The 17,021-nt window shown below is 36.7% G+C and overlaps 1 protein-coding gene across 4 annotated transcripts in view; it reads left to right on the top strand.

Annotated features, from left to right (window-relative positions):
- The window catches only part of ZFC3H1 (zinc finger C3H1-type containing), a 60,480-nt gene that overhangs the window by 17,372 nt on the left and 26,087 nt on the right, over positions 1-17,021 (top strand). For 2 of the 4 annotated variants that reach the window (XM_069081933.1, XM_069081936.1), the window contains exons 4-14: positions 1,531-1,729; positions 1,994-2,217; positions 3,357-3,480; positions 5,656-5,768; positions 8,605-8,814; positions 9,020-9,184; positions 10,938-11,075; positions 11,460-11,578; positions 12,291-12,440; positions 15,937-16,111; positions 16,435-16,566. In XM_069081933.1, the coding sequence (XP_068938034.1) occupies positions 1,531-1,729; positions 1,994-2,217; positions 3,357-3,480; positions 5,656-5,768; positions 8,605-8,814; positions 9,020-9,184; positions 10,938-11,075; positions 11,460-11,578; positions 12,291-12,440; positions 15,937-16,111; positions 16,435-16,566 (1,749 nt within the window). The remainder of the gene's footprint in view (positions 1-1,530; positions 1,730-1,993; positions 2,218-3,356; positions 3,481-5,655; positions 5,769-8,604; positions 8,815-9,019; positions 9,185-10,937; positions 11,076-11,459; positions 11,579-12,290; positions 12,441-15,936; positions 16,112-16,434; positions 16,567-17,021) is intronic. The other 2 variants (XM_069081934.1, XM_069081935.1) reach the window with 2 other exon arrangements.

The following is a 17,021-nucleotide window of genomic DNA, read 5'->3' as shown; positions in this document are numbered from 1 at the left end:
CAGATTGATACTTCCTTGGCAGTTTACAAAATTTGAGTTTAAGCTGCCTGGGGCACTGAGAGGTGGTTAAGTGACTTGCCCAGAGTCATTTGACCCTGTTTGTTGAGTTTGGACTTAACCCAAGTTAAGGGCAGTTGGGGTTAAGTGACATGCCCAAGGTCACACGGCTAGTTTTTGTGTTAAGTGTCTGAGGCTAGATTTGAACTCAGGTCCTCCTGACTCGAGGGCCAGTACTCTATTCACTGCACCACCTAGTCGCCCCTTAGACCAGTACTCTTATGCCATGCTGCTTCTCTGTTCGGATTACTAAGGCTTGTAATGTGATGTGGAACCTAAATATTTTGCTAGGAGAGGTGATTTTGTGGAGTTATCAATTTCCTCTTTTCTCACCTTTCTGGTTTCTTCAAAGTTGCCACCTGGGGCACATGTTCCTATCAGTCTTCCAGGGGGTAGTGACAGCTGTGACAGGATTGGAAGTCGCCACTTCCCAGTGATACTTTGAGGTTTACCTAACCTTGAAGAGTGACAGTAATTTTGATAGTAGAGTAGCTGAAGACTTGGAATTGGGGGTGGGGTGGGGTTTAGGAAGCCCTTGTACCTTTTCTTTGCTTACCTTTACTTTCTTTTTTTTGGTATCCTCTAGACACTTTTCTAGTCTTTTTATTCCTTACTCCTCTCCATGTGACTCTGGTCTCCTTGCTGTTCCTTAACATATACTCTGATCTCTGACTGTGAGCATTTTCACTGACATTCCTTATGTCTGGAATTCTCTCTCTCCTCACCTCATCTCTCTCTCCCCTGACTTTCTTCTGGTGCCTGTTAAAATAATACTTTTTGCAAGAATTTTGTTGATCTGTTCATGCCAGTGTCTTCCTTTGAAGACGTAAATCTCTAATTTATCCTGTTTATATCTCACGTATGCCTAATTGGCATAAGACACATTAGACTCTGAGGACCTTGAGAGCCAGGGACTGACTGGTTTTGTTTTTTGTTTACTTTTCTTTGTGCTTCCCAGCACTTAATTCAGTACCTGGCCCATAAGCAGGTGTTTAATAAATGGCGTCTTGATTTCTTCACTCTTTCTTCTATCTGGTATCATAGCAGCTATGTTTTGGCTCATCTGGGAAGGCAGAGTAAAATGTTGTTTTAGCGTATTTCTTCAGTATTTTTCTTACTTATTTACACGTAGTTTGGGGGTTCTTGACGGTTTTCCCTTTTCTTGCTTTTTGGTTGGATTTATTTAGCCCGAATCAAGGTGAAATATTGTAAATAATTTAGTTTTCCAGTTTTTTCATTATAGGCATTAAATGTTTTTATTAAATTTATGTCATACTTAAAAAACACCCTGAAACAGCAGATTTCTTGGAATTTATATTTAACGTTACTTAAAAGTAGACCAATAAGGTGGAATAGTTAGAAAAATTTCATTACCTTGACAGAGTTACGCTTTGGGGGGACAAGACAGTGGTGGCAGTAGCGTTTGGAAATGTTCAAAGAAACTCTCTAACCGCATCTTTCTTGTGTTTGAAGAAGCTTGGAGAAGATGAAGAGGAGCTGTCCGAGCTGCAGCTCCGCCTGCTGGCTCTTCAGTCGGCCAGTAAAAAGTGGCAGCAGAAAGAACAGCAGGTGATGAAGGAGAGCAAAGAGAAGCTGACAAAGACAAAGACGATTCAGCAGAAGGTTAAGGCCAGCACAAAGACGCATTCAGCCAAGAAAGTTAGCACTACAGGTGATTTTACTTTCCCTGAACTCTTAGGGGAGCAAGTTGGCCATGTGTCAGCTTACAGAACAGGTGACAGACTCACTGGGTCACACAATGCTTATACCTTCTAAGAAGTGGAGGGTTTAAAAGCGTACATAATGTGCGTAGCTCATTATTGTGTTTTTGAAACTTCCTCTGAAAAGCTCTGAAACAAAATTATTCACTTCTGTGCATAGAGGTACTTAAATATTTTTAAGTCAAATATTTAAAAAATAATTTTCTCCATTAAAGCTAAACAGGCCTTGAGAAAACAGCAAACAAAGGCGTGGAAGAAACTGCAACAGCAAAAAGAACAAGAAAGACAGAAAGAGGAGGATCAGAGGAAACAGGCTGAAGAAGAGGAGAGAAGAAAAAGAGAAGAAGAAATCCGGAAGATCCGAGATCTCTCAAATCAGGAAGAGCAGTACAATCGGTTCATGAAGCTAGTAGGGGGAAAGAGGAGGTCAAGAAGCAAAGTAAGGCATGATCAATCTTGGCAAAAGGGGGGTTTCAGGCCTTCTCAAGAACTCAGGACCGCTCGCTCCTAACCCTTTAACGTGCCTACTGCTAGTGTCCTGCTCTCGCAGGTATAGGCCCGCCGCATTTGCTGAGCTGCAGGGAAATGGAGAGATGGAAAGGAAGCCTTTTCATAAAGGCCTCAAGATTAGGATGGGTTAAGAGAAAACAAGGAAGAAGTGTAATTAGTGTTGGATTAGAATTTATGTAAGGAGGCTCTCCTTTTTTAGTTTAGCCAGAGAACAGCCTTGGAAGGCATGAACATGTGGGATGTTTCTGTTGCAGAGAGTTTTGACTTTTCAGTAGTAATCTTTTAGATTTACGTTTTAGTGTTTGTGTATACATGTCTACGTACTGAGTGCCTATGCACATTTAATGAAAGCTGGTGAAAAACTTTGTGTTTTACTACATTTTGGCTGGTGTCTTGAGGAAAATAAATTTCCTATAAAGTATTGACAAACTGCTATTCATTACTAAAAACTTAAGCTTACTTTTCAAAATTGAGTATTTAGAGAAGAATTAAGCTGTGTTCAAGTTATTAGTTTCTGGTTGAACACACAAAGGTTAAAGTCTGAATCATATAATAGCCATTTCATTGTAAAGAAACATGCAAATTAATCCATGATTTTTGAGAACTTTGGAGAAATTTGCTAAGAGCCCTGACTCTAGAGTCAGTTGACCTGGCTTCAGATTCTATCTCTGACACTAATTCTGTTTGTGACTTTGAGTAGATCACTCAATCTCCTTCTTTCTCACTTCTCATCTGTAAAATGAGACTATGTAGTCGCTTTCAGACATTTAAAGCTTTAGATCCACGTTTGGACTTAATATAGTTCTTACTGATGATGCTTTTCATGATATTTTTCACAATATCCTTGTTATTAAAATGTGTTTAAGTTAGGGAAGAAATGCATGTCTGATGTTCTCTGTTCCTACTTATTGCCTTCCACTAAACATTTGTAGCTGTTTCATTATTATTAGTATTTTATTTTACCTAGTGTGTATATACATATATGTATATGTAATATACATATATTTTTACTTAAGACAGACATTTTAAATGTGGTATAAATTGAGCAAAGCTTTCTTTTGTGTTTAGTCTTCAGATACAGACCTGAGGCGATCGTTAGATAAGCAGTCTATTGATAGTGCTGGAGGCATCTATCAATATGACAATTATGAAGAAGTTGCAATGGATACAGATAGTGAAACTAACTCTCCAGGTAAAGATGTTTTTTAAATTGGACGCACCTTTGAAGTACAAAACAGAAAATTTTTAATTAACTAGAAGTTTTGGAGAGAAATGCCGGAGTTGCTCAAAATCAGTCTTCAGTGGGTTACTAATACCAGTAGGACTTTCAGCACTTTCTAAAGACATCTTTTACTTGAAAGCAACAGGTGTTTTTTTAAGTTGTTTCAGTACTCAATAGCTCCTACTTTTTTGTGGGTTTGTTGTGTTTGAGCCAGTGGTAAGAAACTTTTTACAAAGAAACCAAAGGATTATGCAAAATAGTTGAACTGCTTTTTAGAGGAGTACCCAGGTGAGACAGATGTGAAAAGTCCATTTTAGTTTTTAATTCTCATTTTAATTTAGGTCTGTTTTGCAAAATTCTATCTAGCAATTAACTGTACATTTAGAGTACTTTCTACTTAAGTTCATCAGGAGAAGACACTTGTCCAAAGCCAATAGAATAGACATTTATGTAGCTATTTCAAAATATTTCCTACTGGTATTTTTGGATCCTCTTAGATTTTTGGATCCTGAGGATAGATGTGGAAATAACTCAGAGTCTTATTAAACTATGTGATTGCCCAAAGTCACATAGGTAGAAGGTGGTAGATTTGGAACTACAAACTTTGATCTTTAAACTCCTGTTCTGGGGCTCTTCCCATTAGGCCAAACTAACTCCCTGTAGCGAAGGAAGGAGCATGTTTGCTAGAATGCTATTGTTCTTCTGTGACATCATTCTGGTATGCTCAACATATTTTTTTTTGTCTTTTAAGGAAAAAAAAGGCAAAAAGTAACTCTTTTGTTCCTAACTCCTGTCGTTGTTTATTACCCCGTTAATGTGGAGCTATGTAGAGAGGTGAAGTGCACATTTTTTTGGAGAGCCTATACAATGCTAGGAAATGGATGGATGTGAACAACACAAATCTTGTCCTCAAGAATCTTAGTTAAATGGGGAAATGATGGGTAGAAATAACTAGTGGAAGGACTAGATAGAAGATTTGGAGTCGGAACCTGGGCTCAAATACTGGTTCAGGGTGCTCCCTGGGCCTCTGCTTCTCTGAACCTAATTTTCCTCTTTTATAAAATAGATTCATCAAACATTTACAGTGTGACGGGATTTGTGCTGAGCATTGGAGAAACAGAGATAAGGGGGGGGAAAGGTGTTTCCAAGGATGAGGGCATGCTGCTTTATAACCTTGAGCATCTGCAGTGTACTGTGCCAGTGCTTAAGAATCTGAGAGTCATGGATATTGACCCTGTAGCCAAAGGTGATGCGCTGCACAAATGAATCCTGGGAGTTAATTTCTCCCCTATTATTTCATGAGATAGGTAGAGGAGTGGAGTTTGTTACCTTTTGGTTGTAAATAAGTCTTCTACTTGGAAAGAGTTTTCTCTTTCAAGTGAATTTTTAAATTTATATTTGGAGATTAACTTTTGACTTGGTGGATTTAGGAGGATGAAAAAGGAGGGAGGGAACATTGGTTTATTAAGCAAAATACATAAAGAGGAAGGAAATGTGATAAGGAAATAGGGGTAGAAAACAAAACAAAACCTCATATTAAAAAATCAAACCTATGGAGTTTTTCCTTTTTCTTCAACTATAAGATATACTAATTAGTGAAAGTAAAGGGAATAGCTTATATAAAACAGATTGTTAGTAAATTGTCAGAACATAGGCAGCAGGAAGAAATGAGCAAATAGGATATGATGTCTTCAAATTCCTTTTAGCTTTAACAGTATTTAGATTGTGGTATGAGGACAGATGAAAGAAATGCCATGATTGGGTCCTGGTACAATTCTGTGAGAATTTTAAGAGGGGAGCTACCACTCTCACTTTGAGAAGAGGATATCAGAGCAGGTTTCAATGGGAGGCAGATTCTTAATTGACCTTAGAAAGGAGGGACTTTTAATGTGTTTGGCAGGGCAGAGAGGAGAAAAGGGAGAGCAAGTCAGACCACCAGTGTCAGTCCTCTGTTGTTAGGGAAAGATTGTAAGAAATGGAGTTCTTGGGTTCATAAGGGCATCTTTCTTTGATAAAAATTTAAATTTATGCTTTAGCTTGGTCTCTGGGAGATTTACTTTTTAAATTAAATACCTTAAAATTATATTCTGTTAGAATATATCTGTAATAAAAGTGTTAACAATAACTGAATATGTTTTGTTATAGCTGCTTCTCCAGTACAGCCTCTTTTCTTCCCTGAGTGTTCATTGGGCTATTTTCCTCCATTACCACCTATTTCTTTGCCTCCACCACCTCAGGTTTCAGTAAGTCAACTTTTGGTACGTTTTACTTCCTTTCTTTTTATCTTTCCTGTCAAAAGATTTTCATTTGTGTGGAAAGCAATTACAGATGTTATTTTATAATGAATTAATATTTAAAATGGAATTACTGAGAGCAGGCAGTGTTTATTCAATGTATATATTCTATATGTATTTTTTTTTAAGCAATTGGGGTTAAGTAACTTGCTCAAGGTTACACGGCCAGGTATTTCTGGGTGTGGTGCCGAGTGTCTGAGCCCGGGATTTGATCCCAGGTTATCCCAGCACTGGAGCCGGTGCTCCTACTCGCTGTGCTACCTGGCCGCCCTATATTCTATATTCTTGAATATAATTGAAGGCAAATTTATCGATATGTCATTCTTAGTCACTTTTTAAGCCTATTCTGGCTTCTTTATAGCTTGTCTTGGTGTGCTTTTGGACATCTCTTTGCAGTTATGCTGGTTTGTGCTAAGAAAATAGGAATTGATTTTGAGATTACCCTGAGCAAGCAGCTGCTTTAATAAAACTCATTCCAGAGCGGAACTGGGGCTTTGGGTTATCTGAACCTTTACTTGTACTGCACAGAGAACTGATGAAAGAGTGTTATGTTTCCAAAAAGTTAGGATTATAAACTACAAGTTTAATTATATGTATCTTCTTTTGTAGGAAAAAATTTTGCTTGTGTGTTTGCTTTTACATCACCATTCATGTCCAATTATATCCCTCCCCTGCCCAGTGAGTTAATGTATTTTTCAAAACCAAATAGTTCATTGAAACCAACCTACACATTGTGTCCAGTAGCATGTAGACATATGATACATTCCACCCTTAATAGTCCTCCATCTCTTCAGAAAGAAAAAGAAGAAAGTTGATTTTTGTCCCTTCTTATCTGGGGCCAAGTTCTTTAGTCTTTCTAATCAGTCTTTCAAATTCACAACATTACTTCACTGTAGACATGGTGGTTCTGCTTACTGTGTTTTGCATCAGTTCTATCGTTTCTTCTGGCACAGCACTATCCTATAGTATTCGTGTACCACAACTTGTTTTGATCCATTTTTCACCACTTGATGGCATGTACTTTGTTTCCAGTTTTTTGGAACATAGGCGATCTTTCTTTTTGCCTTTGACCCATTTGTATGTATTCAGTAGGGAGGAATGTCAAAGGGTCACTTAATTAGCATAATTGCAAATTGTTTTCCTCAGGGGTTGGACTAGTTCACAATCCCACCACAGTATATTAGTGCATACTAGAAATGATTGATGAACATTTTTTTTACCCAGTTGTCAGCTTCTCTTGTCATAACTTCATTGATTTACTTAGTTTTGGTTTTGTAATTTCTCGTGTTTTCCTCAAAAGTTTGTCATTGGAAGCAGTTCTGATATTTAGTTAATTTCCACAGAAAAAGAAAGTGAAGTTCAAACATCTGTTTTCAAGATTTTTAAAGTTACAAAATGTTTATGGTTCCTGAGTTTTTTTTTTTAAGACAAAGATTTTGCCTTCATTTTTTCCCTAATTTTTATCTAATTTCTACCATGACATCTTGGCACAGAGAATTGTGAGCAGTCTTATTTTATTTGTGTTAAATTCTGTCTTCCAGAATTTTGAGCAGTCTTGTTTAAGGGTCAAGTTCTGTCTTCCAGAATTGGTCAAGGTTTGGTCTGTGTGACACAAGGAAAGTCAGGCCCCTATTTGGTTAATTTTTATCTTAGTATCTATACAAAAATTATAATGTAAGAGAAAAAGAGTAGCTCTCTAGGACAGTGTAATGAAGTAGGAACAAACACCTCGGTGTCAGCCGCCCTTGTGTGTAAATATAAAATGTACATATATACACACACACATACATGTCTTGGTTGCTCTTTTCTAAGTCCTCTTAGTTTAGGACCAGATCTTTGAACTTACTTCCTTCTCTTATGTTGCAGAAGATTGATTTGGACAATAATTTGTTTAATTTTATGAACATTTATTAACCACTTAATATGCAAAGTGCTAGGTATCCTAAGGCAGAAATGAAACAGCCTCTGCTTTTAAAGAGCTTGTCTTCTTTTGGAACCATCATATGTATATGGATGAATAAGTGCAGGGTAATGACCAGTAGGGAGAAAGTGCTAATGGAGAGGAAGGGATCAGGAAAGACTTCATGGAACAGCCACTAGAATTCCTGAGTCCTTTTAAAACAAACTAAAGAAAAGTTCTCTTTTTATAACGGTCACAATTAAATAAATTTAGAGCTTATACAGATCCTAGTGAATCCCATTAAACAAATACAGTCTGTAACTAAGGAAGTAAGATCCCCCTGGAGAATTCCCTAGAGTGAACATCTATTTTGCTTCCTTTACCATACATATTTCCCAGTGGCCCTCTCTCCTAACTCCTATGGAGTGAGTCCAGGCTTTTTGTGAAACTCATATATTGTAGTTGAAGAGAATTTCTGCTCACCCTAAATCAGCAGCTCTTTTGTTAGACATTGCTTTGATGGGCAGTAACATCTTAACATCTGGATTGGGGCTACAAGGGAGTGGAATGAGGCATGGCTTTATCTTCCTCCTTAAAGTGTCTCGCTTACAGTTTCAGAGAGTAAGAGATAATATAATAATTTGGGCACAATTCCTTGGCATAGGAATAATTGTAGGACCTTTAGCCCTTCAAGTAAACTAAGTATATGAAAGTTCAAGGATAATGTGCTAGGAGGAGCTTTTAATTCAAATTAAATGGGTGGATGAGAGAAGTTTTAAGAAATCCATTTAAAATAAATATACCTAGAATAACAGTTATCTAAAGTTCTTTCTCCATTAAAACTTTCCTGATGTTTATTATTTGCTATTTATTAATCCTTTTTTTCCCCAACATCTTCAGGCTCTGCCACCTTTGAACCAGCCTTATGTTGAGAGCATCTGTGTGTCTCTTGAGCTTCCTCCTCCTCTCCCCCCTCTCCCACCCCTTCCTCCGGAAGACCCCGAGCAGCCTCCTAAACCACCTTTTGCAGATGAAGAAGAGGAAGAAGAAATGCTGCTTCGGGAGGAGTTACTTAAATCTCTAGCTAATAAAAGAGCCTTTAAATCTGAGGTAATTGGGGGCTGTGAGCCTCTAGATGGCATTATTGAGCTAAGATAGCACTTTGTTTTCATTTAACTCTTTATTTGGAGTTTAATTTTTTTTCATTGAAGTTGGCATAAGCCTAATACTCATAACAATGTAGATATATTTAAATATTATAAATTATGTTTTCCACTTAAAAGTAAGAATTTATGTATTTTATTTCTTTATTTAGGAAACATCCAGTAATAGTGGCCCACCTTCTCCTCCAGTTCCCAACAATTCTCAGCCTGTGCCAAGAAGCAATCTTTCAATAGTCAGTATTAACACTGTATCTCAGCCTAGAATACAGAATCCCAAGTTTCACAGAGGACCTCGTCTTCCACGTACAGTGATATCGGTAAAAAGTAGCTTAATCTTTTTAAAAATAAAATAAACTACCAAAATGTATGTATAGAGATTTTTTTCTGGAATACCAAAAATAGCAAGATTTTGCCATTGTTTCATGAAGTTAAGCTAACTTCTTAAGGTTAAGATTGGTAGTAAATGTGGTAGTAATGTGTCTTTCTGTTCAGCTTCTTAGAAACATTGTTTTGGGAATACTTTCCTGAATAATAAATAAAAGATTGGTAGAATTTTGTCCTTACAGAATGACTGCATGAGCTTGAAGTGATTTGTAGACCACCAGATGAGATCATCTTGGGGTTTCACATTGGGAGAATTAAAATGAATAATGATGCTTCATAATTACTCCTCTTTGCTGTTTTCCCTTCTAAGCTATATATACAACCTAGATGATTCAAAGAGACTTTAAGTTGGTTTAATTGTTTGACTTCTTCCAAAGTTGATTGTTTTACTTTAAATGAATTATTGTGGTTCTTCCATGTGAAGCAGACTTTTTCCCCAAATGAATCATCTGTGCATGGATCTAGTTATGTAAGAAAAGGTTTTACAGTAGAAATATAAGAATAATGAGAACTAATATTTACATAGTGTTTTAAAACTTAGAAAGCACTTGACATATTTGTTAACCTTGTTTTATACTCACCACAATACAGTGAGGTACTTGAGGTACTATTCTCATTCCTTGGAGGAAAGGCTTAGGGAAGGAAAAGTAGCTTGACCATATGGTTATACAGCAAGTAATAGTATCAGAGCCCAATCTCAGGTTTTCCTGATTTGTAAGTCTAGCATTGTATCCACATGATGAGGCCTCTTAAATAAAGATAATCTTGGCCTCCAGGTGTAAAGGGAAAATGTGATTAACAGTTTAAATTGAGTAGAAGCAGAGTATAACAGAGTCACATGGCGTAGCATTAAGAGAGAACTGGGTTGGAATCATGTTAGTTTACTCATCTATAAATTCATGTTACCCGTATTACTTATTTCACATTATTTTAAGTGATTCTGTTTGGCTATCGTATTTAGCACTTTATAGAAATGATATTACTTGAATAGCTTTTGGGAGGCTTTGAATAGGAGTAAAATAGAATTTTAGATTCAACTTTTGATTCTGTAGTAGGACCTGTGACATTATCAACCATATATACAAGAATTCATGTATTTTTTCAATTAGAAACTGGCAAAGTATAATACAGTTTGGTAGTGGTTTGAAATACAAAAGAACTTGTAATTATTCTTACAGCATAGCAAAAGAAAATAGTTCTGATTGATTACACTTAAATTCTTGATACGTTAGGGGATAATGGATATTTTTTGTAAGGATTGTACTTTTGTTTAAAATGGGTTAATAATTTTTTGGTGATAATGCATAAGAGATGGATAAATCCATGATTGAATGGGAAGGCTTTTAGGGAATATAACCAGGTTGGAATAAGATCAAATTAAAGCTACATACCTTTTCTTGGGCCCTTCAGATGAGTGATTAGAAGTTATAAGGTGGTAGATTTCATCTAACAAGGAGAGCTACCCTAAAATAGAATGGGGCGCCTTGTGAAGTACTGAGTTCTGTCACTGAGAGTCACAAAGCTGAAACTGGATGACTATTGGGAGTTTTATAAAAGAGATTTGTGCATAAGGTATGAATTTGAGCTGTATGACCTTTAAGGTCCTTTCTAACTTCTTATTGAGTGTTTGATTATTCTTTAGAGAGGAAACATCTGTTACTACTAACAAATGCATTATATTTACAGCTTCCTAAACATAAATCAGTGGTGGTAACACTAAATGACTCTGATGATAGTGAATCTGATGGGGAGCCTTCCAATTCAACAAATAGTGTCTTTGGAGGATTAGAATCCATGATTAAAGAAGCAAGACGGACTGCAGAGGTAAGTGGGACAGTTGGAGGAAGAAAAGGTGATCTATTTGTCCTTTTAGAGAACAGTAGTATTTTTTTTCCCTGTGAATTAGGTGATCTAATTCTTAAAATATATTTTTAATGAATTAAGACTTGGAGATATTAAGCATTTGTATTGTGAGAAACTGTCAAAAGAAATACACAGAGTTTAGGATCTTATTTATGATTGATTACATTTTCAAAAATAGCAAGTTGCCTTATTGTTTTCCTACAATAGTTTTATTTAGAAAATAAGTATGTTACTGTGCTATGAGGTAGTGTTTTATTTACAAAAAAATCACACGTGCATTCCATCTGTTTCTATTGTGTTTTTTGTTGGAGTATGTTCTGCTTGACTTCAAATGGTTTCTCATAGGCTTCAAAACCAAAAGCACCACCAAAATCAGAAAAGGAAAATGAGCCCATGAGAACCCCTGAAGCTTTGCCAGAAGACAAAAAGATTGAATATAGATTATTAAAAGAAGAGATTGCCAGGTGAGTGGCATGTTATACAATTAATTTTAAAAAATATTTATTATTTTTAAAAAATGATCTACTTTAGGGGTGGCTAGGTGGTGCAGTGAGTAAGACTGCCGGCCCTGGAGTCCGAAGGATCTGGGAGGACCCAGGATCACCCGTGATCGGTTCCGGCCTCAGGATACTTAATATCCACACAAAAAAACTGGCTATGTAACCTTGGGCAAGTTACTTAACCCCAATTGCTTTAAAGATCTACTTTAAGTATGGAAGCCTTATATATAAGTATAATAATAATTTAAGTATGGGACATGATTGAGGAAGATTTTTCTCTTCTACCCAGGTTAAATGTTATTTATACCCATCACCCAGGAGGGGGAGCCAGATAATCATATGTAGAAGTGAATATATTTTTTGTTTTGGTATTTTATACCAAATCAGGGAAACACCATAGAACACAAATAAGTAGGAGTAACATTTTGAATTCCCCAGCAACTGATATAGGGCCTGCTAGCAGGTGCCTAAAAAAATACTTGCTTGCTTGATTGTTCACCAGGTACTAAGGAGGCTATCTCAGGTTATTCAAATCAGGATTTATTTTTTAATAGTAATGTTTTTGGTTTATTGTTTAGTATGTATACTCTTTAAGTATTTTTTACTTCATATTCCTCCGCCTTCTAGTTTTGATTCTTAGAATAATGTTACCTTTTATTTTTTACTTTGGTCTTAGTCGAGAAAAACAGCGTTTAATAAAATCAGATCAGCTGAAGACGAGCTCATCATCTCCTGCCAACTCAGATGGTGAAATTGATGGGGTTGGTAGAATAGCAATGGTTACTAGACAGGTGACAGATGCAGAAGCAAAACTTAAGAAACACAAGTAAGTCTTTTATCATCTCAACTAATAATAGTAATAGTTTGGGGGGAGCTTGGGATGTGGTTTTCTGTTGTGGTTAATTGAATTGGTATTCTGTTTCACAAGCAGAACTTAATTTTTTTTTTAACAGAGCCTGTGATTTTATTAGTATAAGGGCTTCCCATAAGGAAAATCTTTATTACCAATGCAGATTAGCACTTGCTCTGCAATTTAGTTTTAGATATTTGCCCAGGGCACTGAGAAATTAAATGATTTGCTGATAGTCACATAGCTAATTTGTATTAGAAGTAGAGCTTGAACCAGGTCTTCCTGATTACAAGGCCAACTCTTTATTCACTTTTACCACATTGTGTCTCTCTTATTGATATTATCTTGAAACCTAAAATGGTTGAGATCTTTTGAAACAATTTTGGATTTAATTGAAAGAATTACTAGATCAGGGGTGGGGAATCTGTGGCCTCAAGGCCATATGTGTCCCTCTAGGTCCTCAAGTGCAACCCTTTGACTGAATCCAAACTTCACAGAACAAATCCCCATAATGAAAGGATTTGTTCTGTAAAACTTGAACTCAGTCAAATGGCCACACCCAAGGACTGAGAAAGCTACATGTAGCCTCAAGGCCACATTTTTCCCTGCCCTTGTACTAGAGGTATAAAGTAAGTAGTATAATTAAAAAACAAACATCCCAGAAATGATATATTGAAATGAGAGTTAGCTCCTTAAAAGTAGGCAATAGTCATCTTACAAGAGGATGTGATATTCCAGTTTTTGGAAATATCTTTGGTACTTTTCTCTCCTTTGAGAGGGTATCTTCCCCTCCGCCATCCCCAGGCAATCTTTTCAGATCTTTGTACTTTAGGTTTTGATTTTTGGAAATAGCCAGATCTTTTTAAGGGACAGGTTCCTTAAATTAGGTGGGGGGACCATTCTGGGTGATAATTTCTGTTCAGTAAGGAACTTTGGCAAAGTAAGACTATGTTTTTCATGTAGCCATGGAAATTGTCATGGTAATTTCCAAAGAATTTAAAGACTGTCAGTTGAAGTAAGTAGAACCTTAGAATGTGACTACTTTGAAGGGTAACACTTGTTCAGATACAGAAATGTGGTATATTGTTATTTAGAAATGCTCAGCAATTTGTGTGATCACTTTATTTAATTTTGCTTAATTTAATATCAAACTCTGAAATAAACGAGTTACAGACGGTTCTTGCTTTGTGTAAATTTGCATTACACAAATATGACATAAAGAATTCTGAAAGAAATCTGTATTCCAAAAAAAAATGTCTCTTAACTGTACTCTGCTCCTCAGCCTCCTCTCCTACCCCCGCAAAAAGAAAGCAAAACAAAAAACCCTTAAAAAGAAAACCCTCCAAATGAAAGCAGAACTGTTGCTGAATCACTGGGGGAGGGGACGCTTGGCTTAAGACCTCGGAGGGGAAAAACCTTTGCCCTGCTCCACTTAGCTGCCTGTGTGTCTGGCTGGCAAGTCTGTCTTCTGTCCATCTGCGCTCAGGGTACTGTCTAATTAATCCCAGCCCCGAGTTTTCCTTCTCCTGTTCTTGCTTTTCTGTCCCTGCCATTCCCCTCCCTCCATGGGAGCATGGTTCTCTTTCTGCCTACTTTTCCTTCCCCACATCTGCAGATTTGCAGTATGTAAAAAAAATCAGTTTCCATAGAGGTCTGTGGAGTAGTCCACTTAACAAAGTAAGAATTGTCAGTATTCTCTATCAAGAGATAAGAGTTGTAATTTTCATTTACTTTGACAACTCTTATTTGGGTTTATACCATTTGTGACATTGAATAAGGGACTCCAGTGAGAAAATGAAAGCCATTTTCTGGCCTGCTTTAGTAATTAGATATTGGAAACATGCACTTGAATTTAACACTTTAAAATCAACTACCAGAGCTAAAAATGTCGTAACAGTAGTTAAATTATCCAATTCTTAAAACACTTAAGGTAAGTTGTAAGGAGATTGATAGCATTTCTAATAATGCAGGTAATTTAGAATGATTTCTGTAACTATTATGAAAGATTCCTTCCATTTGTAGTATTCAATATTGCCTGTATTGTGTATTAGATTTAGTAAAATGAAGTTTTTCCCTGCGAAGTGAAATGCTAAAGTTTTATTATCACATATATTTTAGATATATGCTCAATATATTTTCTCAAAATTGAATACTCCCAGTGTCTTCTGTCTTCAAGGATAATTTGTGATGTTTATGACCACCCATTAGAAATTTTCCATCATGAGTATAAGCAGCTTTTTACAAAATGGATATTAAATTTAATTTGCTATTACTAGTATTGCCTCACTTTTCTTCGTTCACTTCTGAACTTCTGCTTGCTTCTGAATTTTTGAAATGCTTCATTGATGCTTTTTTCTTGTCTTTCTTTTTTTTTTTTGTATCACTTAGTACCTCCCTATTGTCAACTCCTCCCCTTCTTCCCCCTCTAAAAAGTTCCCTCCCTTGTAATAAAAGTATAGTCAAGCAGAGCAAATGTGTTGGGGAGAAATGTGTCCAAAAGTGTATGCCTCCTGAGGGGTGGGAGGCATACGTCATCATCTTTTTGGAATGTTGTTGGTCATTGCGTTGATCATAGTTACGCGCGTCAGATTTGTTTTCTTTTACAGTGTTGTCATTGTCAGGTTTTTGTTTCAATTCTTCTCAATACAGTCGGGGTTAAGTGATTTGCCAGGGTCACAGAAGCTAGTAAGTGCCAAGTGTCTGAGGCTGAATTTGAATTCAGGCCCTCCTGACTCCTTGGCCAGTGCCGTATGCAGCGTGCCCCCTAGCTGCCCCTGTCAGTTCTCATGGTTCACTTACTTGACGATGCATAAGTCCTCCCCTTCCAGCTTTCTCTGAATTCATCCCTTTTGTAATTTCTCATAGTGCAGTAATAACCATAATTGTTTAATCTGTTGCTGAATTGACGAACATCTAACTTGTTTCCATTTATTTGCTACAACAAAAGTGTTGCTATAAATACTTCCATACGAATTGGTTCTTACCAATCTTTGATCTCTTGGGGTGCTGCGGGGGGAGTAGGGTAATATATTACTAGTAATGGCATTGCTGTGTCAAAGGGGATGCACAGTTTATGACTTTCTGGGTATGGTTCCAAATTGCTTTTCAGAATGGTTGTATCACTTCACAGCCACCAATAGTGCCTGTCTTCATAGCCTCTTAGATAATTGTCATTTTCAGTTTTTGGTTATCTGTATCAGTCTGGTGATTGAGAGGCAGAACCTCAGAACTGTTTTGATTTGCATTTCTCTTATTGGTCATTTATAGTATTTTTTCATTTAGACCTTAACTTAAAAGGACTATTTTTTAAGGCTTAAAAATTTCACTGTAAAGCATGAGACTCTGGAATTTCCATTTATTCTTTTGTTTTAATCCCTAGATGGTTAACTAGTTTATATAAAATCACTTTGTACTATGTTGTTTCTAAGTTCTTCTGATAATATTGTTCTGATTCTATTTTTTTCCCATTTAGACTTCTCCTGATGAAAGATGAGTCTGTGTTAAAGAATCTCTTGCAGCAAGAGGCTAAGAAGAGGGAATCTGTTAGGAATGCAGAAACGAAGATTGTGAAACTTACAGAACAGCTTCAAGCAACTGAAAAAATCCTTAACGTTAACAGGATGTTTTTAAAAAAGCTTCAGGAACAAGTAATACTGCATTTTGGGCTTAAAACACCTATAAATTTCATTTTTGCTTTATGCCCTCAGTCTGCAACACACCTTGCTTCTCACCGGGTCCAGAGACCTTTCATGGCTTTATACACTAGACCTGTGTAAATTCACATAGAATTTACATCATTTTAAAAAAGAAAAAATTCCCACAAAGTATATTCAGTCCATATACCACATTTCATTACATGCAAAAGTCTCATTTATAATCAACCTTTAAAAGTTTCTTGCATTGAAGAGGATGTTTCTTCAAAGGTTCATTTCCTTTTCATAGGTGTTTAGAAGTTTTCTTATACTTACAGATTCACAGAGTCCAGCAGCGAGTAACAGTTAAAAAAGCATTGGCATTAAAATACGGAGAAGAACTTGCTCGGGCCAAAGCAGTGGCTAGTAAAGAAATAGGAAAGCGTAAACTGGAGCAGGACTACTTCGGAGTAAGTTGCTCATAGATTATAGGACTAGGGCCTTTGTGGGGGGAGGTTGGTGATAGTTTGCTCAGCCTTTGTTTACAAGTTCTAGAGGCAATTAGGAGTCATAGTGTCTGGTTACTGGACTTGGAATCAAAAGGCCTCAGTGGGAATCCTGCCCGAGACCCTTACTCACTGTGTGACCTAAGTCTAATCACTTAACTTGTATCTGCCTCAGTGTCCTGATCTGGAGAATAGGGACGATGAGAAGCCCTACCACTCAAGATAACAAAGTGATTTGTAAACCTTAAAGTGCTATATAAACGTGGCTGCTATTACTGTTATTAGGAGAGAACACAAGTTTATTTTAGTGGATTTGTGATTGTACATGCCTCTTGGAGGCTTCAGAATCTAGTTAGAAAAATTGTTTTAGACTAAGTGGAATAGCTGACTAAATGTAAGTGACAGCCATTTTTAAATGC

The sequence above is a fragment of the Petaurus breviceps genome, unplaced genomic scaffold, assembly GCF_028583685.1.
Source record: "Petaurus breviceps papuanus isolate PSGF00001 unplaced genomic scaffold, PetGlider_PUasm1.0 156, whole genome shotgun sequence".
NCBI classification, from domain to species: domain Eukaryota; kingdom Metazoa; phylum Chordata; class Mammalia; order Diprotodontia; family Petauridae; genus Petaurus; species Petaurus breviceps.
Note: the sequence above shows the minus strand (reverse complement) of the source record. Positions and strands in the feature narration are given on the sequence as shown.